The sequence below is a fragment of the Podarcis gaigeae genome (genome assembly GCF_964106915.1).
Source record: "Podarcis gaigeae genome assembly, chromosome: 2".
In the NCBI taxonomy this organism is placed as follows: Eukaryota; Metazoa; Chordata; class Lepidosauria; order Squamata; family Lacertidae; genus Podarcis; species Podarcis gaigeae.
In genome coordinates this window covers 114,089,228-114,115,541 of record NC_139679.1, presented here as the reverse complement: position 1 = coordinate 114,115,541, position 26,314 = coordinate 114,089,228, and the positions used below count along the sequence as shown (strand labels likewise).

Here is a 26,314-nt window from a genome sequence, read left to right as displayed (position 1 = left end):
ACACAAGAATATATGTTATATGATCTTTGGAAATTATATGCAAAATTTAATTAATTTTTTTTATAAAAAAAGACACACAAAAAGGAGGCCTGGATGAGCCCTAAGCACCAGTGAGCAGAATTTAATTTTGCTTTCCCTCCAATGTGCTGGTTCCCTTTGGCCTTAAGGGGGAAAAATTATGGAGAAACATAATGTAATTGGACTGTTGATGGGGGGAAAGAAGCTTAGTAAGAGCTGGGTGCTAGAGATAATTTGGTGTCCGGAGTCCTTGATGTCTCCTCTAGCTTGCTTCACTTTGTCCCCACTTCCACGTGCTTCGAAAGAAGGGCCCGAGTGTTTTCCCCTTGCTCTGCTCCTTTGAGGGAAATCCTGCCCTTTAGAAGAGTTTGGATTTGATATCCTGCTTTATCACTACCCTAAGGGGTCTCAAAGCGGCTAACGTTCTCCTTTCCCTTCCTCCCCCACAACAAACACTCTGTGAGGTGAGTGGGGCTGAGAGACTTCATAGAAGTGGGACTGGCCCAAGGTCACCCAGCAGCTGCATGTGGAGGAGCAGGGAAGCGAACCCGGTTCACCAGATTACGAAACTACCGCTCTTAACCACTACACCATACTGGGAAAACTCAAGTTGCCATTTTCTCTGGTTGAGCGCTAAAGAGCAGTTTCCTCCAATGGAAATCCGCAGGACCAGAGGAAATGTGGGAAAGCCCTTAGAATTTTAGCACCTACAATTCCTAATAGAAAAAGCATCTGGTTTTTTTTAAAATAAAAGTTATATTAAACAATTTCAAGGGAGCAGAAAAGACTTTTAATATATGTGACGACAGGTGCACGGATGTTGTAAGCCCAGGGATGGAAAGAAGATAAAGTTCCTACTAGAGAAGAATGGCTAATTAAATTGTTGGACTATGCCAAAATGGCAAAACCGACTGGAAAGCTCAGGAACTAGGAAGACCAAAACTTTAATAAGGAATGGGAAAAACTTTAAATTTACCTTGAAGACCACTGTAAGCCGCTGAAAACACTAGCAAGACTGCAATAACACTTGTAAATGTAATGAGAACTATGGACACCATGGAGTTATTGAAAAAAGATGCGGTAGAAATAATAAGTAATAATAAACTTTCACTTATACCCTGCCCTTCCCGGTTCAGAAAACCGGGCTCTGGGCGGCTAACAACAAATTTAAAACATTTAATTGTAAAAGCAGCATAAAACACAGTATAAAAAGATGAATAATAATAAAATTCAAAGTTCAGAAATCAATTTGGGGAAAAGCCATCTAATAAGCATTAGATAATCACCAGGGCTAGCTGGCTGAGTTAGTCCTACTTGGGGCAGCAAGGAGGCCAGGGGAGAATTAGCTGTGGGGTCTCAGAGCGGATGATCTTCATAAAAGGGGAGGGGGAGGGAAGAGAAGGGAAATAAAAGATCAGGCTGAATTCAAATTAAAGGCCAGGCGGAATAGCTCTGTCTTACAGGCCCGACGGAAGGAGGTTAAATCCTGAAGGGCCCTAGTCTCATGGGACAGAGCATTCCATCAGGTCGGAGCCATCACTGAAAAGGCCCTGGTTGAGGATAGTCTGACTTCCTTAGGGCCCAGGACCTCTAAACTATGGTTATTCATGGACCTTAAGGTCCTCTGCGGGGCATACCAGGAGAGGCAGTCCTGTAAATACGAGGTAGAAAAGGTTTAACAACAGAATGCAAGGAGGGGAAGCTGGGAAGTCCAGAGATTTGGAGGAATCTTATTAACTGTGGGTGTGTTGTGGTATTATTTTAATTTTAAATTTGTAAAACCAAATAAAAATTTTTTTTTGGGGGGGGGGAATGTGGATAAGCCCTACTAGCAGTAAACCCACCTTTCCTCCTCTCCCCCCAGAAAATTGGTTGTGAAGCAGACGCCAAGAAAGCTTCCCAGTACGTAAACGTCACGGACGTCTCCCAGGTGGTGACTGAACGCTTCTTATGCACAGGGGGCGCTGACCCTGAAGTGGACCCCAACACTTGCAAAGGTGAGGAACAACACCTCCTCCTGGGACACCCCAGGAACCACAGCCAGGGCTGCCTTTGCGGACTTGCTTAGAGTTTCACATTAAGGCGGCATTCGCAGAAAAACGTGAATCGCTTTTAGGGGGACAGTTCAGGACTTGCTTCTTTCCCCAGAGAGTAAAGTCCAGTAAGGATACCCCTCTAGTTGTCTGGGCTCTGCTGCTTCTTGCAGAAGTCTTCTTCTTTGGCAATCACTCGTAGCCGAGTAAGATTGTCTTCCATAAACACGGTTTTAACAATGAGTCCGTAAGTGACTGTGAAGGCCAATTCTGGATCCACACGTCCTTCCACAGTGGGGACATTGGTTTCCGGGTGGGAGTTGATCACGGTGTGGATTTGCCAAGCATGCCTTCCTCTTAGCACGTTTCTCCCTTGCGTCCTGAGTTCGAGTGTCTTCAAAGCCCATGACACCTCTGGTAAAGGCTGTTCTCCAACTGGAGCGCTCGCAGGCAAGTGTTTCGCGGTTGTCAGTGTTTATACTACATTTTTTTTAGATTTGCCTTGAGAGAGTCTTTGAACCTCTTTTGTTGACCACCAGCGTGACACTTTCCATTTTTAAGTTTGGAATAGAGTAGTTACTTTGGAAGATGATAATCAGGCATCCACACAACATGACCAGTCCAGCGAAGTTGATGTTAAAGAATCATCGCTTTGACACTGGTGATCTTTGCTTCTTCTAGTACACTAGCATTAGTTCGCCTGTCTTCCCAGGCGATGTGTAAAACTTTTCATAGACACCGTTGGTGGTCTTGCGGAAGCAGACAGCTGCCCATGTTGGGAGAAGCTGCCCCATTGCCCGCGTTGAAGTAAGACCACATATCTAAAGCAGCGTGACATCATTTAACACATTGGTGGCTTCTCCAGAACCCAAAGGGGGCTGAGAGTTGCAAGGAATCCTGTGTTCTCCTCAGAGCACTAAAATTCTCAGTGGTTTAAGTCAATCCTTTTTCCCAGTCACCCAGCGTGGCTGGGGTAACCCAGTCAGATGAGCAGCATATAAATAATAAATTATTATACTGTCGTAGTAGTAATAATAATAATAATAATAATAATAATAATAATAATAAGCCACTCTGGGCGGCTTCCAAAAGAATATTAAAATACTGTGATACCTCAGGTTAAGAACGTAATTTGTTCTGGAGGTCCGTTCTTAACCTGAAACAATCGGTAACCTTGCTTTAACAGGAACCCCTTTCTTATCAGGTTTTTATTCAAAAGATACAATTATTGAAACCATAAACAACTCCCACCTAAACGCCTGAGCCCTTATACTCACACTCTTTGCAACTATACTAACCGCTACCTATACCATACGAATAACTTTCTATGTCCAAATAAATACACCACGAACAACAACATCAACAATAAATGATACACCACCAACCCTTTCTAACCCACTCATTCGCCTTGCCATTGGAAGCCTAGTAGCAGGCCTAATCCTTATAGCCACCCTCCTTCCAACAAAACCTACTCCAACCACAATACCAACCTCCATAAAACTAACCACTATTATTATTGCTACACTTGTGGAGTGTTGGGTTGAAGAAGCCTAGTTGATTGGAAAAATCGTGGTGTTTTGATCGTTTTGTGGTTGTAAGTCAGGTTTTTTTTTTTTTGCAATTTGGAGGGCGATTTTTGTTCCCACCCTGAAGCAAAGTTCTTAACCTGAGGTACTATTTCTGGGTTAGCGGAGTCTGTAACCTGAAGCGTCTGGAACCCGAGGTACCACTGTATTATTATTCTCAGGGGACTCTGGGAATTGTAGCTCTGGGAGGGGAGTAGAGGGTCTCCTTAACTACAGTCCCCTCATTGAGTAGAACTGGAACTCTGGTACATGTATATAGCTTCAGACCTGAACATCACACACCCTCTGATAATTCCCTTTCCTTTTGCTTCCAGGCGACTCTGGTGGTCCCCTCATCATTCCTAAAAGGCAACGTTATATCCAGGTAAGCGTGGACTCCAACTGGCACCAGGCTTCTCCGCTGGACCCCAAGCCATGCCACCGGTTCCAAATGACTTGCCAGTTCCTGGTGTTCTTTATAGGCAGGGCTTTGTGTTCCCCAATTCTACAGCTGCACCACACAAATGTGGCATGGGGGGGGCAGCAGAAAAGTAATCGCAAGGCTTGGTTCTCTTTGATAGCACACTCTGAAGGTCAAAGCAAGCTGCACATTCAGCTGTTTCACTTTATCCCATTAGTATCCATCCCTTTCTCCCAAAGGAACCCATAGACGGCAAAGCGATACAGCAGTTAAAAGGCCTAAAAACAATTCCAATACAGATACAAGGCAGCAAAGATCTGTGCTGAAAAGACAAGAGACAGCTCCTGTCTAATACCGTACTGGCCCAGATATAAGTCACACTGTTTCCCCCAAATTCTGACTGTGAAAAGTTAAAGTGCGGCTTATATTTGTGGATATTTTGCCCCTCCCATTGCAAGAATCTCATGATGTTTTCAGAAAGGAGGGGGCGGAATCTGCTCATTGTTTCTTCCATTTTGCCCGACTCTGTGGGAGTCTTATCTGTGTAGAAATAAGATGACGGCATAATGATCTAACACTCATGCAGTCCAGAAGCCTCCTTTAGCTTTAGTTTATAGTTTATTTTAGTTTGCAGTAGCTGTAAAAGAATAAAGAAGTTAAGCTGTCATTCGTGTAGTTCAGACTCTGCTGTGCTCTGCTGATTTTGGCGCTGACTTTGGTGCTCACAGCTCAAAGTTGTGAGTCCATAGCACTTAGACCTGCTCTCCCACAGTGGAAGGTCTCTGAAGAGCCTTCCCAGCTCACCTGGCCCAGTCGGGGCAGAAGAGGTTGAGCCCAGTCGTTGGCACCGGCTCAAAGGCGAAGCTGACAATATCCGCAACATTACCAAAAGCCCAATATTGCTGCTGAAACAGACATACAGTGAACCCCACTCCCTCGCAGGGGTGGCGAGTGGGCGGCCGCTGGTGCTGCCACTTCACGCTTCCTGCTGTGCTCCTCCATTGTCATGGGGGGGGGGGTTTCCCGCCCGCTGCAGAGAGCGGCGGGACGGTGAGTGCTGCCGGGGTCTGCCACAGCGGCGCTGCCATGCAATCCTCCTCTGCCTGCCTCACCACTGTTAATGGAGTGTGTGGCACCCGCCTGGCGCAGTGTGAGGCGAGCTATGCACCCCCTGCAGAATGTCTCTTCTTGCCCAGCCACTGTTGGGGGGGGTGCACACCGGGGGGGGGGGACAGCGGGTTGCGGTGGGTGGCAGGTATTTTTTTTTTTCCCTCTCCCCGCCCCTTAAATTTTAAACATTCGGCTTATATTCAGGCCAATACAGGGGTACCTCAGGTTAAGAACTTAATTTGTTCTGGAGGTCCGTTCTTAACCTGAAACTGTTCTTAACCTGAGGTACCACATTAGCTAATGGGGCCTCTGGCTGCCGCCGCACGATTTCTGTTCTCATCCTGAGGTAAATTTCTTAACCCGAGGTACTTTTTCTGGGTTAGCAGAGTCTGTAACCTGAAGCGTCTGCAACCCGAGGTACCACTGTGCGGTATGCCTGGTAGTCTCACTCCAGCCTCTTCTTTTTTTCCCCCCTGCAGGTGGGCGTGATCAGCTGGGGCGTGGTTGACGTTTGTAGAAACAGGAAACTGCCTATCTGCGAAACTGGCCGTAATCGCCACGAGATGTCCCCTGCCTATGCCAGGGATTTTCACATCAACCTCTTCAAGGTCTTGCCTTGGCTCAAAGAAGAGCTCCGGGATGAAGGACTGGATTTCCTGTAGACTCTTCTCCCCAATTCCCACCCCCCCCTTCCACCTCGCACCTGGGGTGGTTTGTGTAAATAGAACGCGTATCTTGAAATCCTGTAAAGTGAATGCAGTTTTAACAATTGTATATTAAATTCCATTGTACGAAGAAAAAGGATAAATAGCTCTCTTCTGTGATACTGGTGTCTTTCGGATAGCTGTGAGTATTTCACCCCAGTTACGAGTTTATATCCGATTAGACTTCAGCAATCTCACAATCCCAAGCCTCCCCCTTTCTCAAATAAGTTTTTAAATCAAACAAAGAGATGAAATTGAAGACATCAAAACATGTTGTTTTTCAAAAAAAGAGACACCAATGTGCCACAGGAACTCTTCCCTCATACCAAACCACCGATAGCGTCTATCCTACATAAATCTGCCTAATAATCTTTGAGCATCATCTAAGATGCGGCCATCACAATTGTCCTCTTACTACACCTTGCCTTCCTGATTCCGTGGCCAGGTGCATTATAGAGTAAGTCTTTCCGCCATGGGCTCAGGTGCATTTTGAGGTACAGACTTGGAGAGAAGCGATACGGTGCTTTTTCGAAGACACAGCCAATGTTTATTTGCACATCTTAACAACAACAACAACAAAAAGCTAACATTTAAGAAACACACCACCGCTCGAAATGGGGATTGTCCCACAGGCCTCAGAAGATGTCTTCGTTGTAAACGACCTGGGATCGCTTGTCCCGGTGAGAGCCCTTGGCGCTATTCTTCACAGCTGGAAAAGAGAGAGGGGGGAGGGACATCTAGGATCACAGATCACAACAAGGCAAAGGTGACCAGCTTCTCTCACACTATGCAGCTGAACCTCTGAAGACGATAAAAGAAGCAGATTCCGGGGCAACTGGTGGTGGACTCCCAGGCCCCAAAACCCTTTTAAGCGAGTGGGATATATTATTGGCAGACTGAAAGTTGCTGGTTGCTATTACTAGCACACACTTCTCTGGGAATCTGACCCCACTTACCTCTCCGATTCCTCTCATCAAAACACGGGAGCTTGGGAGATCCCTGAGTTCCGTATCCCCCACAACCAACACTCAAGCCACTTCCCATCGTCTTGGAACTTGGTTCCTGCCTCCCCATTCCAGACCCCTCTCCTCCGGCACTTACCCAAAGACCCCCACACCGATTTGCCGATGGCTGCGTCCAGCATGGGCTGCTTGCGGGCAATGCTGACTTTCAGCTGGACATCTTCCACCACCTTTCCGTTGAGCTGTTAAGGAGGCAAGGGGGTGGGGTGCCTTAATCAATTTCTACGGAAATTGATCCATGGCCCAGAGAGCCCTGAAGGACCTTAAAGATCGATAGAACCATTTTTGCCTCCTCCCCTGCCTCCAAGTCTTGCCCGCTCTCTTTCACAGCTTCTTCCTGCTCACAAAACCCTGTTGCCTCTTCTGCTCCCGACACCTCCTCCTCCCCCCAGTCCTCTCTCTCTTCTCCCTCTGATCACGTGTCATAGACCCACCACCAATCCCCAGGCTCTGAGCCTATGCTGTCTCCCATCACTCCTCTGCATCCAGAGCAGACTCACGAAAACCCATGGACTTAATTCTAATGACTAATGTTGGGTATCACCCCATTCCTTTTTTTCCCTAGGCTCATTTATAAAAATAATAATAATTATTAATATTATTATTTATTATTTATACCCCGCCCACTTGGCTGGGCTTCCCCAGCCACTCTAGGCGGCTTCCAACAAAATATTAAAATACCGTAATGCATCAAACATTAAAAGCTTCCCTAAACAGGGCTGCCTTCAGATGTCTTCTAAAAGTCTGGTAGTTGTTCTCTTTGGCATCTGGTGGGAGGGCGTTCCACAGGGCAGGCGCCACTACCGAGAAGGCCCGCTGCCTGGTTCCCTGTAACTTGACTTCTCGCAGTGAGGAAACTGCCAGAAGGCCCTCGGTGCTGGACATTTCAGGCAACTCGGAGGGGAAAAGCAGTGGCAGTTACCTCAGCAATGGCTTGGTCCGCAGACTCCATCTTCTCATAAGTGACAAAAGCACAGCTGAGGAGGGAGAGAGAAAAGGGTTAACGGCTGCTCTCTGGGGAAAGGCATTGTCTTCTTGGCTGCCTTACCTTACCAGCAGTGTTAGAAACTCAAATATGTAAGCTAGGCGCCAAATGGCTCCTTTAACCAAGGTTGTGGTCACTGAAACGGAATGTCTACCAGCCATTTTTTGGCAGGACGGCTCTGTGACTGTGATTCTTTCAGACGTGACTGTGATTCTCAGTTACACCTACGCTTAGTTCAGATGACAATCTTGATCTAGGTTGAGCTTTGAGAACTTAAAGAAGATTCGCTTTATCCAGGGACAGACCACATATATATTGGCCTAATCCTATCTATTTTTCTTAATGGTGACAGTAGTAGTTTTGGCAGGACAGGGGGCAGGCGGGTGTGGGGGACTCCCTGGTCCTGAATGGGGTAACTGTGACCCTGAAGGACCAGGTGTGCAGCATGGGAGTCATTTTGGACTCACAGCTGTCCATGGAGGCGCAGGTCAATTCTGTGTTCAGGGCAGCTGTTAACCAGCTCCAACCGGTATGCAGGCTGAGACCCTACCTGCCTGCGCACTATCTCGCCAGAGTGATGCATGCTCTAGTTATCTCCCACTTGGACTACTGCAATGCGGACTACATGAGGCTACCTTTGAAACTGCAACTAATCCAGAATTCGGCAGCTAGAATGGTGACTGGGAGCGGCCGCCAAGACCACATAAGACCGGTCCTAAAAGATATACACTGGATCCCAGTATGTTTCCGAGCACAATTCAAAGTGTTGGTGCTGACCTTTGAAGCCCTAAATGGCCTCGTCCATGTCTACCTGAAGGAGTGTCTGCACCCCAGCGTTCAGCCACCTAGGTCCAGCTCCGAGGGCCTTCTGGCAGTTCCTTCACTGCGAGAAGTGAGGTTACAAGGAACCAGGCAGAGGATCTTTTCGATAGTGGCACTCACCCTGTGGAACGCCCTCCCATCTGATGTCAAGGAAATAAACTACTATCTGACTTTTAGAAGATATCTGAAGGCAGCCTTGTATAGGGAAGTTTTTAATGTTTTATGGTGTTTTAATATTCTGCTGGGAGCTGCCCAGAGTGGCTGAGGAAACTTGGTCAGATGGGCAGGATATAAATAATAAATTATTATTATTATTATTATTAACCATTCATAACGTAAGAATATTCTTCACAACCATGAGCAGGGCAGTGAGGTGGGGCAAGTGAAGACAAGCAACAACAATTACTATATTTTTCACTCTATAAGACGTACTTTTTCCCTCCTAAATAGTAAGGGGAAATGTGTGTGCGTCTTATGGAGCGAATGCAGGCTGCGCAGCTATCCCAGAAGCTAGAACAGCAAGAGGGATCGTTGTTTTCGCTGAGAAAAGATCCGTCTTGCTGTTCTGACTTTGCTTCGCTGGAGAGGCGCTGCACAGAGAGGGAGAGAATATATTTTTTTCTTGTTCTCCTCCTCTAAAACTAGGTGCATCTTATGGTTGGGTGTGTCTTATGGAGCGAAAAATACGGTAAGTAGAATGTTGATCGCTGCTCCTGCACAGGCTACACGGGGAAAGGCATTTTGGCTCCTGAAATTCATTGATACTGATACAGGATGTGACATCAGTGCAAGAAAACAGTCCAGATCCAATGCTCCCTAGGAATGCAACCCCAGATGGTGGAGATGTCAGGTGCCAGCCTACCTGGTAATGCCAGGGATTGAACCTGTGACCTTCTGCATGCAAAGCACTGCTCTGCCCTCAATATATTATTATTAGTAGTAGTAGTAGTAGTACCCTCCCCATCTAACTGGGTTCTTCCAAACCCCCTTGGTGGCTTTCCTGGTAGATGTCCATATGGGAGTGAGTTGTCGTTTGCATGTTTCCCCCCGTGGATCTGGCCCAAGCTTTGCCTCTTGGGCCAACCTTGCTTTCCTTCCCACCACTCACTTGCGGGGATTGTCCATGGAGAGATCAATGATGTTCCCGAAGGCCGAGAAAGCGGTGCGCAGCATGCTCTGCTTCATGTCCGCCCCGTAGACGTACACCGTGTTCCCTTTGCGCGGAGCACGTCGGTCCGGGAATGAATCCGAACCTGGGTTAGGAAAGGAAGATTGACAGGTCAGAAAACACTCCTGTAGCCCCAAGGCCCACTTAAAGCCAACAGTGTGACGCGGCAGCTAAAAAAGCCAATGCAGTTCTGGGCTGCATCAATAGGAGTATAGCATCTAGATCAAGGGAAGTAATAGTGCCACTGTATTCTGCTTTGGTCAGACCTCACCTGGAGTACTGTGTCCAGTTCAAGAAGGACACTGACAAACTGGAACGTGTCCAGAGGAGGGCAACCAAAATGGTCAAAGGCCTGGAAACGATGCCTTATGAGGAACGGCTAAGGGAGCTGGGCATGTTTAGCCTGGAGAAGAGGAGGTTAAGGGGTGATATGATAGCCATGTTCAAATATATAAAAGGATGTCACATAGAGGAGGGAGAAAGGTTGTTTTCTGCTGCTCCAGAGAAGCGGACACGGAGCAATGGTTCCAAACTACAAGAAAGAAGATTCCACCTAAACATTAGGAAGAACTTCCTGACAGTAAGAGCTGTTCGACAGTGGAATTTGCTGCCAAGGAGTGTGGTGGAGTCTCCTTCTTTGGAGGTCTTTAAGCAGAGGCTTGACAACCATATGTCAGGAGTGCTCTGATGGTGTTTCCTGCTTGGCAGGGGGTTGGACTCGATGGCCCTTGTGGTCTCTTCCAATTCTATGATTCTATGATTCTAAACCTAGCCGGATGCCAAAACCCCTTTGAAACCTTGCCTACTTCCTGGGGACTCTATGTATCCTAGTTCACAACTGGCTCACGTGATACAGTGGTACCTCAGGTTACAGATGCTTCAGGTTACAGACTCCGCTAATCCATAAATAGTACCTAAGGTTAAGAAATTTACCTCAGGATGAGAACAGAAATCGCACGGCGGCAGCGGGAGGCCTCATTAGCTAAAGTGGTACCTCAGGTTAAGAACAGTTTCAGGTTAAGAACGGACCTCCAGAAAGATTTAAGTTCGTAACCAGAGGTACCACTGTATTCAAAACCTGATGCCAGCAACTCCGTGAGATCGTAATATCCAGAGCCACACTCACACCCTACATTTAAAGCGCTATGAGAGCACTTTGAACAGCAACGGCATCCTGCAAAGAATTCTGGGAGCTGTAGTTTCTTAAGGGTCGTTAGAGGGGTCGTTAAGAGGAGAGCGGAGTCTGTAACCTGAAGCATATGTAACCTGAGGTACTATTGTATTTTAAAAATCCAATTTAATTTTTTTAAAAAAAACCATTTAAAATTTGAAAAATCTGATTTTATTTATTAAAAAACCATTGATTTTTATCCACCCTGCCCCCAAGGAGTCCTTACGGCGGAAGCTGCCTTCTCTGTCTCTGTCTCTGTCCCTGTCCCTGTCTCGGTCCCGATCCCTGTCCCGGTCTCGATCCCGTTCTCTGTTGCGCTCTCTGCTCCGGTCCCGGCTGCGATCACGGTCATAGTCCCACTCGAAATTGCGGAGGTTCTCCCCCCGGTCTGGCTCTTTGTCCGGATCCCTGCCCACTTCTAGATCCTTCTCTGTATCCCGCAGGCGATCGCTGGAGCTCACAAAGCTGGGGAAGAGCATGGAACGGGAGAGGCGTCATTTATACCCATTTTTATTTCATCTAAAGAATGTGCGCCGTCAAATCACAATTTCAATAATACAATGCGATTTGTAAACCGCAGGTTACAAATAATAAATAATAATAATAATAATTTATTATTTATACCCTGCCCATCTGGCTGGGTTTCCCCAGCCACTCTGGGCAGCTTTCAGTTATTTTTCTCTTTGACATCTGATGCGAGGGTGTTCCACAGGGTGGGTGCCACTACCGAGAAGGCCCTCTGCCTGGTTCCCTGTAAGTTGGCTTCTCGCAGCGAGGGAACTGCCAGAAGGCCCTTGGAGCTGGACCTCAGTGTCCGGGCAGAACGATGGAGGTGGAGACGCTCCTTCAGATATACTGGACCAAGGCCGTTTAGGGCTTTAAAGGTCAGCACCAACACTTTGAATTGTGCTCAGAAACGTACTGGGAGCCAGTGTAGGTCTTTCAAGACCGGTGTTATATGGTCTCGGCGGCCGCTCTCAGTCACCAAATACCAAACATTTCAAAACAAAAAAATTCCTTCCAGTAGCACCTTAAAGACCAACTAAGTTAGTTCTTGGTATGTGCTTTCGTGTGCATGCACACTTCTTCAGATACCATGCACACGAAAGCTCATACCAAGAACTAACTTAGTTGGTCTTTAAGGTGCTACTGGAAGGAATTTTTTTGTTTTGACTATGACAGACCAACACGGCTACCTATCTGTAACTCAAACATTTCAAAATAGAGATACAGTCATACCTCTTGTTACGTTCGGTTCAGGTTACATCTTTTCAGGTTGTGTCCCGTGGCAACTCGGAAGTACCGGAAAGGGTTACTTCTGGGTTTTGCCACTCGTGCATGCGCAAACGCTCAAAATGACATCGCGCGCATGCGCAGAAGTGGTGAATCATGACCCCCGCGTGCCCAGACACGGGTTGCGTTCCTTTCAGGTTGTGAACGGGGCTCTGGAACAGATCCCATTCGCAACCAGAGGTACCACTGTAATCATTTTTAAAAACACATTTCGAAACCACCGCCAGTGCCAAAAATTACCTGCCATTAATAAATAACTTGAAAATGCACTTCGAACCAGCACAACAAGCAACCAAAAAACTGAGAAACCAGCAGCATAATCAGTGAAATAATCCTTATAATGTGTCATTTGAAACAAATAGATCTTCAAAGGCCTAAGCCAATAAGGCCATTTATCCCTTGAGAAGGGATCAACAGATCAGATTAGGAGTGGGGAGCCTCATAATTATTAAACTGCCACAACCCAAACACTGTTTGCTGGAGTGCTCTGCGATTTGGCCTGATCCTACAGGCTAAAACAAATATTGAAAGGTCAAATCATCTAGATTTTATTATGAAGAGAACCAACCTTTCATAGAGAGACTTCCTCTGGGGACGCCGTGACTGAAACAAAACATATTTTTTTTAAAAAAAGACATCAGTTATTGTATTAAAATTAGCAGCTAGTAGCCCTGGGCTGAAACAAGAAACTTCTGGTAGCTAAAAACAAACACCCCTGCTCTCTCTTTCGCCACCCCAAAGACCTTTTGGGATCTAGTTCCTTCTTGTTTCATCAGTTCCACAATGTCATGTGGCAGCTGCAAGCATGGATGACTGGCTGAACTGTGGCTTAACAGGGGTTGGGGTGGAGCTCATGGAGAACTCAAAACGGTGTCCTTGCTTTCTTCAGCGTCGATCCCTTTGGCTACATCCTGGGAATGCAAGATCAGCCCTGCTGGGTCAGACCAAATACCCCATGTAGCCCAACAATCTGCTCTCCCAGTCATAGATGTCAACTTTCAGATTTGAAAATAAGGGATCAGCAGCCTCACCTGTCCTGGGGACAGTCTACGGGATATCTAACAATCTGGGATAGCAGCGGGAAGCGGCGCTGGAATAAGGGTATTTCCCGCAAAAAAAGGAAAGGTTGACAGCTATGCTCCCAGTTGGCCAACCAGTTGTCTAAGGCAGCTGTTCCCAATTGCCTAAGTATTGTGCAACCCTTGTTTTTCAAAAGCCAAGCCATGGACCTCCTCCTTTTAAAAATGTTGACATCTCTGTGGTAGTTACTGTTCTGCGGGAACACTGGCCTAAGGGAAACCCGCAATTAGGATCTGAGCATGAGAGCACCTTCCTCTCCTGATATTTCCAGCAACTGGCAATCATACTGCCTCTGACGGTGTGGAAAGTAAAATCTGGAGGCAGGAAGCTTGATTTGAGCTCTCCTGGATACTTGTGGGTCTTCCAGTTGCAGCTCTGAGCATACTTGGACCACATGGCCCCTTCTCACTATGAAAAGTGGCTGGCATCCATCACAGAACCTGGCCCACAGCACCAGCAGTTCCCATGGACCCATCCTTGCATGTTGGGGGAAAGGCTACAGCTCTGTGGGAGAGAATGTTTTGCATGCAGACGGCACCACGTCCGATCCTCCAGACTGCTTGCCTGAAACCCTGGTGGGCTGCTGCCAACCAGCGCGGATAGTAGTAGTAGTAATAATAATAATAATAATAATAATAATAATAATAATAATTTATTATTTATACCCCGCCCATCTGGCTGGGCTTCCCCAGCGACTCTGGGCGGCTTCCAAAAAAGTATTAAAATACTGAAGTACATCAAACCTTAAAAGCTTCCCTAAACAGAGCTGCCTTCAGATGTCTTCTAAAAGTCTGTTAGTTGTTGTTCTCTTCGACATCTGGTGGGAGGGCGTTCCACAGGGTGGGCGCCACTACCGAGAAGGCCTTCTGCCTGGTTCCCTGTAACTTGGCTTCTCGCAGTGAGGGAACCGCCAGAAGGCCCTCGGCGCTGGACCTCAGTGTCCGGGCAGAACGATGGGGGTGGAGACGCTCCTTCAGATATACTGGACCAAGGCCGTTTAGGGCTTTAAAGGTCAGCACCAACACTTTGAATTGTGCTCGGAAACGTACTGGGAGCCAACGTAGATCTTTCAAGACTGGTGTTATATGGTCTCGGCGGCCGTTCCCAGTCACAGTCCAGTTGCCGCGTTCTGGATTAGTTGTAGTTTCTGGGTCACCTTCAAAGGTAGCCCCACGTAGAGCGCATTGCAGTAGTCCAAGCGGGAGATAACCAGAGCATGCACCATTCTGGCAAGACAGCCTGCAGGCAGGTAGGGTCTCAGCCTGCGTACCAGGTGGAGCTGGTAAACAGGTGCCCTGGACACAGATTTGACCTGCACCTCCATGGTCAGCTGGGAGTCCAAAATGACTCCCAGGCTGCGCACCTGGTCCTTCAGGGGCACAGTTACCCCATTCAGGACCAGGGAATCCTCCACACCTGCCCGCCTCCTGTCCCCCAAAAACAGTACTTCTGTCTTGTCAGGATTCAACCTCAATCTGTTACTAGATCTGTTACTAGATACTGAGCTAGATGGGCCAATGGATCTGCGTCAGTAAAAGGCAGCTGAACAGGGGAGCTCCATAAAGGATGCAGAAAGAATTTATGCTGCCCTGGGGTGCCCCCGTGAACCAGCGAAGGCGGAGGAGCAAGCAGGGTTGCCTCGCTCTATGCCAACCCACCCCATTTCCCTCCCCTAGCCGGGAACTCAAATGCCAGGTACCTCTTGAGAATCGTCGTCTGCAGAGATGCTGCGCTGAAAAGGTTGGAAAGTTGTGACTGGTCCTTTCTCGGGATCCTAAAGACAAGCAAGATGTTAAGGCCCTGCTGAAGACAACCCCACTCCCCTTTCCCACAGTCTCTGTTAGGAGGGCTGGGGGAATATATCGATATATCGTCCAAAACGGGTTTGAAGTCCATATTGCGATATCGGTTCATAATTTTTGACCTTTTTCAAAACAACACCACTTTATTTAAGGTTGATAAGGCCAAGATGAAATTATACAATTGAATATAAATAGAGATAGGAAATGGCTATGTATAGTGAATACTTACCTACTTTTTTCAACTATAATCTTTTTCTTTTACTTCTTTATTTTTTCTTTGTTCTCCCCCCCCCCGCCTTTTCTGATATCTTATCTTTCATTTCACTCCTTTATTGTGAATAGCATTTTATAGAGGTATAAATAACTTTAAATACGAAAAGAGACAAAGTATTCTCTAATTTTTTTCCCTTCGTTGTATATTTTTTTTCTTTTGTATTTTCTTTTGTTGTAAATATGTATGTTTTCTAATTTGTACTTAATAAAAAATTAATTTAATTTTTTTAAAAAAAAGGAATCATAATTTTTGACCTGGCAAAATATAACACAAACCATGATGTGTGTGTGCGTGTGTGATACAGGAAAAACCGTGAAGCCAGCCAATGCCTCTGTCTTATTTCAGACATCGTGATTCATTGGCATATTGCTATGTTTAGCTGATGATTTATCACAACGTTGACAACCAGACATCCCCCAGCCCTAGTCTCCACCCACTTAGCTCCCCTTACTTTCAGCTTCCCTTCCAGAGTGCGAGAGCGCTTGAACCCCGAGTTCTTGTTCTCGGCTTTGATAGCGCTGATGGCCCCCGTTTTCACGAGCATCTTGGCTTGCTCCGTGGCTGTGGCCGTGTCCATGACCGGCTGGTCAGAAATGGCTGCAAAGCGGGTGGAAGAAATGCAAGAGAATGTCCCAAGTGTTGGTGGACCCAGGTGCACTCTACTCCACTCCACCCACCTCCCTTGGTGGAAGTCCGACTTACAGCGTTTAATTCCTCCCTGGCTGGCTTGGCTGGTTGAACTCTGCTGCTTCTTCAAGGCCATGAGGGCCTTTTTCTGGGGAGGAACAACAACAACCATACTGAATGTGGCATCTCCAAACCTATTTCCCTCCCTTCCCTTCAATCCCCTCTTCTTCTGTCGTCATCTACCAACAGGTGACCCTGTGGTTCTTAAGAAGTTCTTTTTTCCTTTCTCCTCCTGTGATGAGGCTGCATTTTAGTGTTTTATTAATGTTGTATTTTAATCTTGTTTTTAAAGTTGTATTTCAATCAACTTGTTTTTATTACTGGTTGTTAGCAATAGCCCTGAGCCTGGTCTTGGCTGGGGAGGGCGGGGTATAAATAAAATTTATTATTACTATTATTATATTATTATTATTATTATTTTGTTGTTGTTGTCGTCGTCCACTGTGAGAACAGAATGCTGGACTGGATGGGCCCCATGACACGCAAGAGGGAACAAGCTTGTTTTCTCCTGCTCTGGAGGGTAGGACTTGAACCAATGGCTTCAAGCTACAAGAAAGGAGATTCTGACTACGCATCAGGAAGAACTTTCTGGCAGGAAGTGAAACAATCTCCCTTGGGAGGTTGTGGGCTCTCCTTCCTCTGAGGTTTTTAAGCAGAGGTTGGATGGCCATCTGTCATGCATGCGTTCAGCCTACACTCGAGTAGGACTGAATCCTGCATAGATGACCCTGTTAGAATTCCTGCTCCATGACTGCAGTCATAGGATTGTTGTCTTTCACATGACGATATGTGTTTTGACTCCAAAGAGTGGGAAGTGACGGAGACAGGATGTTTGTGTTATTGTGTTCCATGAAGTGGGACTATTGTCCTTTGTTCTTTTTCTCTTTGCTGTCTGATGCTAGAGAGAGAGGGAGCCATGTTGCAGTGCTCCGTGTGTGTTTATATGTAAATAAAGTAGATTAGCCAAAATGCTGAGTTGCTGAGGTCTCTGTCACGCAAGGTGCGCAAACTCTGCAGATCCCTAAGTGTACCAATGTCTGTTGGCATCAGTCACTGTGATGTCTGGGTAGAAGAAAGCTTTTGAAGCTCCCGAACTATCGACCAGGAGGGAGAGAACATGCCAGTCGGGCATGTGTCTTTGCCAGGGTCCTACTCAAATGTAGGCTGAACTCCTGACAGACCCTTGGGGTCCCTTCCGACTCTACGACTCTATTATATGATCCAGAAAGCTTCTTTCTATTATTGTCTCTGATCGTTGGCCACGCTGGCTGGACCAATGGCTTTGAACAGCCAACAACAACTTGATTCAGCCTGGCCTACCTAGGGTGGAATCTCCCCCTTGGCATTGACGAAAAGGAGTCTGACCTTTTTCTTGAGTTTGGCAAACTTCTTCTGCAGTGCCTCCTCTTCATCTGTCAGTCCCGGGGGTAAGACAATCATGGCTGATAAGCAAAGTCACTGTCTGGAAAGGGAAGACAACAAAATAGGCCATCAGCGGCAGCTTGTGGGTTGGTCAACCAACCTGGGTCCATAGTGCAACATGGCTTCTTCCTCCAACACCTTTAAATGGTTGTGGAGAAAAGGGGATTGCAGATAGGGTCTCCATATAAGCAAGAACAAATAACGCCACCTAAGAAGGTTCTGCTGGATCAGGCTGATAGACAGCCCATCTAGCCCAGAATTCTGATAAGCCCATGTAAAAACAAGATGTTGGACTAGATGGGCTGTCAGCTGATCCATCAGGTTCGCAATATTTTTAAAAAATATTTAAAACTGATAGCAGCCGAGAGAATAGGGAAGGTACCAAAAAAAAAAAAGATGCATTTCAAGTGTCAAAAGCATGTGTGTCTCCAGCAGTCAGGAAAAACTACATAACGAAGGCGCCAGTTTCACCTCTGGCGGGGAGGGAATCCCACACGTTATTCCAGGTGCCATATTCCATTGGAAGACAAATTTAAGTGCCAAATTTGGGTTATGCCAACTACAGTGGTACCTTCAAGTTACAGACGCTTCAGGTTACAGACTCCGCTAAGCCAGAAATAGTACCTCAGGTTAAGAACTTTGCTTCAGGATGAGAACAGAGATGGTGCACTGCATCCAATTCAGTTCCTCTCAGGGTAGAGCCATTGAAATTAAAAAACCAAAGTGAGCCATAGCTCTTAATTTCACTGGTAGAACTCAGTAGAACTAACATTGGAGACCACCATTTGTCTTTGCCAGAGTGAGGCACGGGGTGTATTATTATTTTGTTAAGGGCTTTCTACGTTAGTACAGTGGTACATCAGGTGACAGACGCTTCAGGTTACAGACTCCGCTAGCCCAGAAATAGTACCTCGGGTTAAGAACTTTGCTTCAGGATGAGAACAGAAATGGCGCAGTGGCGGCAGCGGGAGACCCCATTAGCTAAAGTGGGACCTCAGGTTAAGAACAGTTTCAGGTTAAGAAAGGACCTCCAGAACGAATTAAGTTCTTAACCTGAGGTACCACTGTACAAGCACATATGCAGATTGGCTTTGCAAGAATATCCCACCTTTGACCGTAGGTGGGTAGCCAGGGTTTGCTTGCCCCAGAGTAAAGCTTCCAGAGGGGCGCCGTTAAGGCTCCCAGCCTGTGTGTTTGTGTGTGCGCACGCATATGCACATGTTGTTGTTTTTTTGCCAAACTAAGTATTTGACCCAGGTGCCCCTGCCTTTGGTTTCCAGTGGGAATAGACAATGAGTAAGCCTTAGTCTTGTAATGAAGGGAGGTTGCAGCCTCTGCCTGCCCCTGCATGCAAAAGGGTATCCCAATAAACAGACCCAGAAATAGGAATCCTGGGGGGGGGGGTCACCCCTTTGGCTTGGAGCCAATTTGATTCCCTCCCTCTCTTTCTCTTTCTTTTTCCTTTCTCCTCCTGTGATGAGGCTGCATTTTGATATTTTAATCTTGTTTTTAAGTTGTATTCATTCCACTTATTTTTATTATTGCTTGTTAGCCGCCCTGAGCCCGGCCTTGGCTGGGGAGGGCGGGGTATAAATAAAAATTATTACCATTATTATTATTTTTATTTGTCAGCCATAGCACCCTCACCCACCCACCCCCAGGTTAGGGTGACCCTAGAAGGCACTCCCAGCATACCCTATAATGCCTAAGTATGCAAACCAATAAAAGTTGTGGCCTATTCGACCCTTTCTTCCCTTACACTCGTTTTCCTGCCTGCTTATTTACTGGGGAGACCTTGGAATGCAACGCGCTTTGCACCAATCCCATCCCTCCTCCGGCCTCCCACTCACCAGCTGCTCCCGCGTCCTCTCCCTGTCGCGCGAGCCTTCTCTCTCGGCACGCTCGCCTCTGGGACAAGCCACGCAGCGGGAGGAAGTCTCTACGTATATTTGCATAAGCCACCCAGCAACGCGAAGCCCATTGGCTGATTGGAAAGTCGGCCGAATTGGCGGCGCGCGAGCGTGTTTAAGGAGCGATTTACATATCGGCCGCTCATTGGCTGAATTGCGCAGCAGGGCGGAAACGTTCGAAACGCGAACAGTTTGAGCATGCGTGCGACGCAGCGGAGGGACGTTTGTAATTTGCATGTCGCGCCGCCATTGGATAACAGTGAGCGGGCACCGCCTGCGTTGGAAATGGAACCAAACGGACCCCGGCTGCTCTTCCAACGGCTGCTTCCGCCTTCTTCCAACCGGGCGCTCCGCCTCTGACGGGCATTCGACCAATCCCGTGTCCGCGTCGTCGCTCGCTTCCGCTTTTCAGCGGCTTCCGCCCGGCCGAGTAGCAACGCCTCCTCCCTGCCTTTCGAGTTGCTTTCAGCCGTGTGGCCGAAGGTTCCGCCCTCACCAAGTTGGGCTTGAAGGAACACTTCCGGGTTAGGGGTTGGCCACGCCCCTGGGCGAGCTGTGGAAGTGGCGATGGAGATGGAGAGGATAGGTGAGAGAACTTTGGCAGCGCCTCCCCTTTGGAACTCCCTGCCACTTGAGATCAAGCAGGCGCCTTCGACGGGATCTTTTCGGAGGCTGCTGGAAACAGTCCTGTTTAGATCAAGCCTTGCCCAGATGCTTAAAAAGCTGGAGCAATTTTAGCCTTTTTTTTTAGTATTTCAGCTTTCGTATGTTTTAAAGGAGGGTTGTGAATTCCCCCTCAATACTGTTTTATCATTTGTACACCTAAGGAGGGTTGTTGTTTTTTAACTGTCAAGTGCTGTGTAATTTTTATGAAATGAATTGTTGGCATCCGTCTGTCTCAAGAGACAATGGCGTGCATTCAAACCTCTGGAGAATCACAGCGCTCGCTGTGGCTGCAGAGACCGGGAACTCATAACTGCTGCCTCCAGCGTAGTTTTTGCTGCAATTGCAGCACCAAAGGGACCTGCCTGGGGCGCCAGCCTGGTCAGCGTGAATGGAGGCCCTGGGTTGCCCAGACGACAAGGCTCCCTCCCCCCCCCCCCCGCCTCACTGATGTGGTCTAAAGGAAAGCAGAGCAGAAAAATAAGTAATAAATTTTTCTTTGTGCTGTACACAGATTTAAAACAAACACGGTTCTTTCCATGCAGGCTTACAACATAAAAAAGACACAGCACAGAAGGGAAAACAGAGCAAGCTCAGGCACCACGTCTTGAAAGCTACATAGCCAACTGAAAATGGGAAAAAGTTGAGGGAAAGTAAAAATTAGTTATGTTTGCTCATGCTTATATAAGGCCATTATTAATTTATTCCTTTTTTTTAGAGAGAGACAACAAAGAATATTTTAAGTAACATGAATAAAGTAATAACGATCAATAAAACACAGGTAAAAGCAAACTTATGAAAATCTAGTTATGTAGTACAGACATCCTCGTTTTGTGCCAAGGTTCTGTTCTGGACCCCTGCATGCATTGGCAGAACAAGCATAAGCCCACTTTGCTCAGTTCTGCCCCGTTCTGCCCCTTTTCATGATGCCTTTCACCCTGAGAAGTGCACTCCATTCATAGCTGTCAAGGTTTTCCTTTTTTAAAGGGAAATTCCCTTATTCCGAATAGGATTCCTCGCACGAAAAGGGAAAAGTTGACAGCTATGACTCCATTGTCTCTCAAGAGAGATAGGTGCCAACAACAACAAAAGATCACCAGGGATGTTTATAATAGGTCATAAAACAGTAAGCCAGATAATAAAACAGATAATAATAAGATACTATTATGTGGGTTTGTTGAAATATTATATGTCCTAATGGGCTTTTATTGCTGCGAGATGCTTCTCAGCTTGTTTGGAAAAGTGGCACACATATTTTTCGTCAAATAAAACCAAAGGAATCTGACCTTTGCATCAGTAAACTTTGCCTTTCCTGGATGTAATTTAAGCAAAGGGTGGATAGCCATAATTCAGGGTCCTGTAGCTGCATTCTTTTTGGGGGTGGGTGAAAATATATTTATTGATATTTCATAATAATTTGAAGTAATGATCCCCCAAACCAGCATGTTGTAAGTTGCATTCGGCGCCAATTACTTCTGAGGTCCCTTTCAGCCTTACGATTCTTTGAAAGTTACACTGGGGTCAGCGGGAGTAGCGACTGAAAATGGGATGGTGAATTTCAAAATGTCCTTATCTCCTTGTTCCCTGCTAGTCCTGCCCCCCAGGGGGCCTCTGGAGTTACCCCTCTCCATTCTGGAGGTTGGATGTGCCGGCCGTTTTGAGCTCATCACCCAAGAGGAAGGGCCTCATGGAGACAGATTCCCGCTAACCACGGTAAGCCCCTTTCCAACCCTGAAACAAGAGAGGAATTTTCTTAATGGTAATACATCACCTTGCTGAAAAAGGTCTGTATAGTTAAAGCTGTGGTTTTCCCAGTAGTGATGTATGGAAGTGAGAGCTGGACCATAAAGAAGGCTGACTGCTGAAGAATTGATGCTTTTGAATTATGGTGCTGGAGGAGACTCTTGAGAGTCCCATGGACTGCAAGAAGATCCAACCTCTCCATTCTGAAGGAAATCAGCCCTGAGTGCTCACTGGAAGGACAGATCCTGAAGCTGAGATTCCAATACTTTGGCCAGCTCATGAGAAGAGAAGACTTCCTGGAAAAGGCCCTGATGTTGGGAAAGATGGAGGGCACAAGGAGAAGGAGACGAAAGAGATGGCTGGACAGTGTTCTCGAAGCTACCAGCATGAGTTTGACCAAACTGCGGGAGGCAGTGGAAGACAGGAGTGCCTGGCGTGCTCTGGTCCAGGGGGTCATGAAGAGTCGGACACAACTAAATGACTAAATAACAACAACAACAACAATAAGCAGCCACCAGCTGCACGTCTTGAAATTCTGGAAAACCATTAAAAAAATTTTTTTTAAGCAGCCACTGGCTCCTGCAGGTGAGGCAGCCAAAGTAGGCCCAGGTCTGGCCAGGAACTGAATGAGTGGCCTCCTGGGAACCTCATGCTATGACAATAAAAGTGGGATCCAAATGCAAGAAGTTGAATTCATAGAATTGTAGAATTATAGAATTATCGAGTTGGGCAGGACCCCGGGGAACATCTAGTCCAACCCCCTGCAATGTAGGAATCTCAACTAGATCATACATGACAGGCTGCCATGCAATCTCTGCTTAAAAACCTCCAAAGAAGGAGAGTCCACAACCTGCCGAGGGAGACCGTTCCATTGTCAAAAAACTCTTGCTGTCAGAAAGTTCTTCCTTACGTTGAGTCGGAATCTCCCTTCTTGTAACTTGAATTCTAGCATTTCGGTTTGTTGCATTGTTTCCACTCTTCATTTCTTCGTTTCCTCAGTGGAGGCTGGTCAGTTATGGCAACCAACCAATCAAGTGAAACGTCAAGTAATTTTTATAAAAGTTTAATTCCCCCCTGCATATATGCCAGTCTCTTTTCTCTCCCTCCTGCCCATCTTTTCAATGACATTTTGTGACTTAAAACGTCTGACCAGTCTTTGAGAGAGTAATCGTGGTGGCTGCAAGGGTACAACCTGTTTTACATCAGGATGTGACCCACTGCAAGTTACCTTGGCTGCATAGACGCTACTATCTAGGAATGACACTTGCACCTTTTCCCCCCATCCCACCTTGCAGCTGCCTCATGGGTTGCCCCCTCATGCTGAGGATTTGGCCTCTGAACTGGAGCAGCGCTTCCTCAGCAGCCCAGACTGGCTTCCCATCCACCACTTCGAAAGGTCTCACAGGTGAGGTTCTCTGCGGCCGCGGAGCCATCTTTCCCTTGTGTTAAACTGAGGTCTCTCCTTCCAGATTGGGGTGGTAATTTTGGTTGTGTGGGATCTGGGAATGTTTTTGGTGTTGTTGTTTTTTTCAAAAAACCCCCAAATCCTGCCTACTTTCTCGAGGAAGGTTCTGGCCCCGCGAGAAAGACATCCAGTCGCTCTTTGAGGTGGACGTCACCCCCGTGCATTCGACGCTTCAGGCTGAGCGCAACCCCACCACAGGAGAGCTGCTGGGCTTCAGAGAGGTGAGGAACTGTGTTTCCCCCCAGAATATCGTTTTGTCAGGCAAGGGTGGGGAGTCGTAGGGCTAGGGACTCAAGGTGGCCTTCCGGCACTCTCTGCCTGGCCCTCAGAACTTTCCCCACACCCCCTAACCAGCCCTGCTTTGCACCCCCCCTGAGTGTTTTCGACTGGCTGGAATTGGTTCTTAAACTCTTGCCCGTGAGAAGGCTAGAGAAGGGCATGGCCTGCTGTAGGAAGATCAAATGCACACTCATTGCTCCGCCCTCTTTTTTACCTGGCCCCACCCACTGCGTTGTTGTCCTGAAGTGAGTGCGTTCCTTGGGCAGAAAGGGGTTTCCCGCCTTGTTGGGGCGGGTGGGTGGTTCAATATGCTTCAGCCAACCAGGGCTAAAATACCTGGTGGAAGGCGGGTGTGGGGTAGTTTGGGGAAAGCAGTCTCGTGGGCCAAATTGAGGACCTGTGCCAAGCCACATGTTCGGTCCACCCTTGTGCTAAATCTCTGGACACCTCCATGGTAGCAGCCAGGCTCTGGTACATGTCCCGTTCTGCTGCCCACCCCGGCCCCCTGTTGCTCCAAGGAAGGATTGCAAGCTTAAACGACCGCCTGAGCATTTTGCTCCTCTTGCAGCTGGATACAGGCGCTGTGGTCTAAACCACTGAGCCTCTTGGGCTTGCCGATCAGAAGATCGGCGGTTCGAATCCCTGCGACAGGGTGAGTGCCCATTGCTCTGTCCCAGCTCCTGCCAGCCTAGCAGTTCGAAAGTACGCTGGTGCAAGTAGATAAATAGGTACCGCTGCAGCGGGAAAGTAAACGGCGTTTTCATGCGCTCTGGTTTCCATCACGGTGTTCCGTTGTGCCAGAAGCAGTTTAGTCATGCTGGGCACATGACCCAGAAAGCTGTCTGTGGACAGACGTTGGCCCCCTGGCCTGAAAAGCGAGTTAAGCGGCGCAACCCCATAGTCACCTTTGACTGGACTTAACCAGGGGTCCTTTACCTTTTACCTTTACACCCCCCCCCCCGTGACCAGGTATATGTGCAGCGCAGGGAAATAAATAGATAGATTCAAACCAGGAAATGACGAGAGGGAGCTGGAGAGTCCTTGTGGCATCCTTGTGACATCACTGATGATGGAGGAAACCCCAACGAGACCAGAGGTGTAGTGGGGCTATGTTTTGGCGGTTCAGCCTTCCCGCCTAACAGGTGACAAAAGCAGGAGAAAGCTGGCATTTTAGGGGCTTTTTAGAGGGTGCTTCCCACCTACTGCCATTTTCACTTATGCGCATGGGACCCTGGAACATAACCCACTGCATAAGTGGGGAGGACACCTGTATACAGTGGTACCTCGGGTTAAGTACTCAATTCGATCCGGAGGGCCGTACTTAACCTGAAACTGTTCTTAACCTGAAGCACCACTTTGGCTAATGGGGCCTCCTGCTGCTGCTGCGCCGCTGGAGCACGCTTTCTCTTTCTCATCCTGAAGCAAAGTTCTTAACCTGAAGCACTATTTCTGGGTTAGCTGAGTCAGTAACCTGAAGTGTATGTAACCTGAAGCATATGTAACCCGAGGTACCACTGTACTTGCTGTCTTGAGAATACAGTCTATAGGAATTTAAGAATTGTTGGGAGAGCGGGGAACTGGCCATTCACCTTTTGGTCTTGACACTGCTCCCCCTTCCATTTCAGGCACTTGTGGACAACATGGGCTTGTCGGCCAAAAATTCTCTTTCCTTCCAACGAGCACCCGGCCCCCCAGTCGAGGCTCTCCGAGGCAGCGCTACCAATTACCCCTTCTGGCCAGGTACGGGTCTCCTGTTTGTGCTGACTGGCATGTTCTCTCCTCCTGGTCGATCGTTCGGGAGCTTCAAAAGCTTTCTTCTGCCCAAACATCACAGCGACCGATGCCAACAGACATCGGCACACATAGGGATCCGCAGAGCCTTCGCGGTTTGCGTAACAGACCTCAGCAACTCAGCATTTTGGCTAATCTATTTACATATAAACACACACGGAGCACTGCAACATGGCTCCAAAGGACAATAGTCCCACTTCACGGAACACAGCAACACAAACATCCTGTCTCCGTCACTTCCCACTCTGTGGAGTCAAAACACACACCGTCATGTGATAGACGACAATCCTATGACTGCAATCATGTAGCAGGAATTCTAACAGTGATTCGCAATTCTTTGTAGGAGCCAGGAGAGAGCTGTGCCAGCAGACTTGACAGGGACTGCAGCAATCGAGAGAAGCATTGGCTGGCTTCACGGTTTTCCCCGCATTGTGATTTTTGCATAACACACACACACACACACACACACACACAGTCATGATTTGCAGTTATTGCTGGTTACACTATCACAATATGCATTTCAAACCAGTTTTTGGCAATATATCAATATATCGCCCAGCCCTACTGTGCAATTCAGTTGCAGAATTCTGAGTCTTCTGACTGCAGAATTATTGCCATGCATGCAGCTTTGCTCTTAATTGTCCGCAGTGCATTGTTTTAACTCAACCTCTCTCTAGGTGGGATGGACGAACCCAGCCTTGAACAGATCAAGACTCAAGAAGACCAGGAAGAGGACATTGATTTTGAGAACGGTACTTGGATCTGTTCTAGGCAATAGCTGCAATGGTGCACCTTCTCTTAAGATCCCAGCTGGTTCTGGGTTGATGTTGTTAATGCCATGTGTCCTCTGCAGCAGCCTTGGTGAGGCTTGAAGACGCTGCTGTAT

The 26,314-nt window shown here is 47.4% G+C and overlaps 4 protein-coding genes across 4 annotated transcripts in view; 2 read left to right on the top strand and 2 right to left on the bottom strand.

The window, feature by feature from the left end:
* The window catches only part of CFB (complement factor B), a 32,173-nt gene extending 26,225 nt beyond the window's left edge, over positions 1 to 5,948 (top strand). The window contains exons 16-18 of the mRNA XM_083723700.1: positions 1,883 to 2,015; positions 3,952 to 4,001; positions 5,627 to 5,948. Of these exons, the coding sequence (XP_083579826.1) occupies positions 1,883 to 2,015; positions 3,952 to 4,001; positions 5,627 to 5,809 (366 nt within the window). The 3' untranslated portion in view covers positions 5,810 to 5,948. The remainder of the gene's footprint in view (positions 1 to 1,882; positions 2,016 to 3,951; positions 4,002 to 5,626) is intronic.
* The window catches only part of LOC310837988 (E3 ubiquitin-protein ligase TRIM11-like), a 1,016,249-nt gene that overhangs the window by 58,621 nt on the left and 931,314 nt on the right, over positions 1 to 26,314 (bottom strand). The gene's annotated exons all lie outside the window — the stretch shown is intronic.
* On the bottom strand, positions 6,373 to 19,559 carry NELFE (negative elongation factor complex member E). Its single transcript, XM_083725058.1, has 11 exons — positions 19,428 to 19,559; positions 17,521 to 17,617; positions 16,171 to 16,243; positions 15,920 to 16,065; positions 15,092 to 15,166; positions 12,881 to 12,915; positions 11,246 to 11,484; positions 9,789 to 9,933; positions 7,796 to 7,850; positions 6,953 to 7,055; positions 6,373 to 6,560 (listed from the first exon to the last, which is right to left on the bottom strand). Exons 2-11 carry the CDS (start codon positions 17,593 to 17,595, stop codon positions 6,487 to 6,489), a joined length of 1,020 nt encoding a protein of 339 aa, XP_083581184.1. The 5' UTR covers positions 17,596 to 17,617; positions 19,428 to 19,559; the 3' UTR covers positions 6,373 to 6,486.
* Positions 19,656 to 26,314, top strand: part of SKIC2 (SKI2 subunit of superkiller complex) — a 51,575-nt gene continuing 44,916 nt past the window's right edge. Inside the window, exons 1-6 of the mRNA XM_083723239.1 lie at positions 19,656 to 20,073; positions 21,742 to 21,863; positions 23,189 to 23,298; positions 23,462 to 23,579; positions 25,263 to 25,377; positions 26,106 to 26,180. Coding sequence (XP_083579365.1) covers positions 20,055 to 20,073; positions 21,742 to 21,863; positions 23,189 to 23,298; positions 23,462 to 23,579; positions 25,263 to 25,377; positions 26,106 to 26,180 — 559 coding nt within the window. The 5' untranslated portion in view covers positions 19,656 to 20,054. The remainder of the gene's footprint in view (positions 20,074 to 21,741; positions 21,864 to 23,188; positions 23,299 to 23,461; positions 23,580 to 25,262; positions 25,378 to 26,105; positions 26,181 to 26,314) is intronic.

Excerpts from the sequence above, each read along its gene's own strand:
- NELFE (XM_083725058.1), bottom strand. The coding sequence starts at position 17,595 with ATGATTGTCTTACCCCCGGGACTGACAGATGAAGAGGAGGCACTGCAG. Across the intron at positions 16,066-16,170 it reads CCAGGGAGGAATTAAACGCT|CCATTTCTGACCAGCCGGTC; the intron begins GTAAGTCGGACT and ends CCCGCTTTGCAG. Across the intron at positions 12,916-15,091 it reads CAGACGACGATTCTCAAGAG|TCACGGCGTCCCCAGAGGAA; the intron begins GTACCTGGCATT and ends GTTTTGTTTCAG.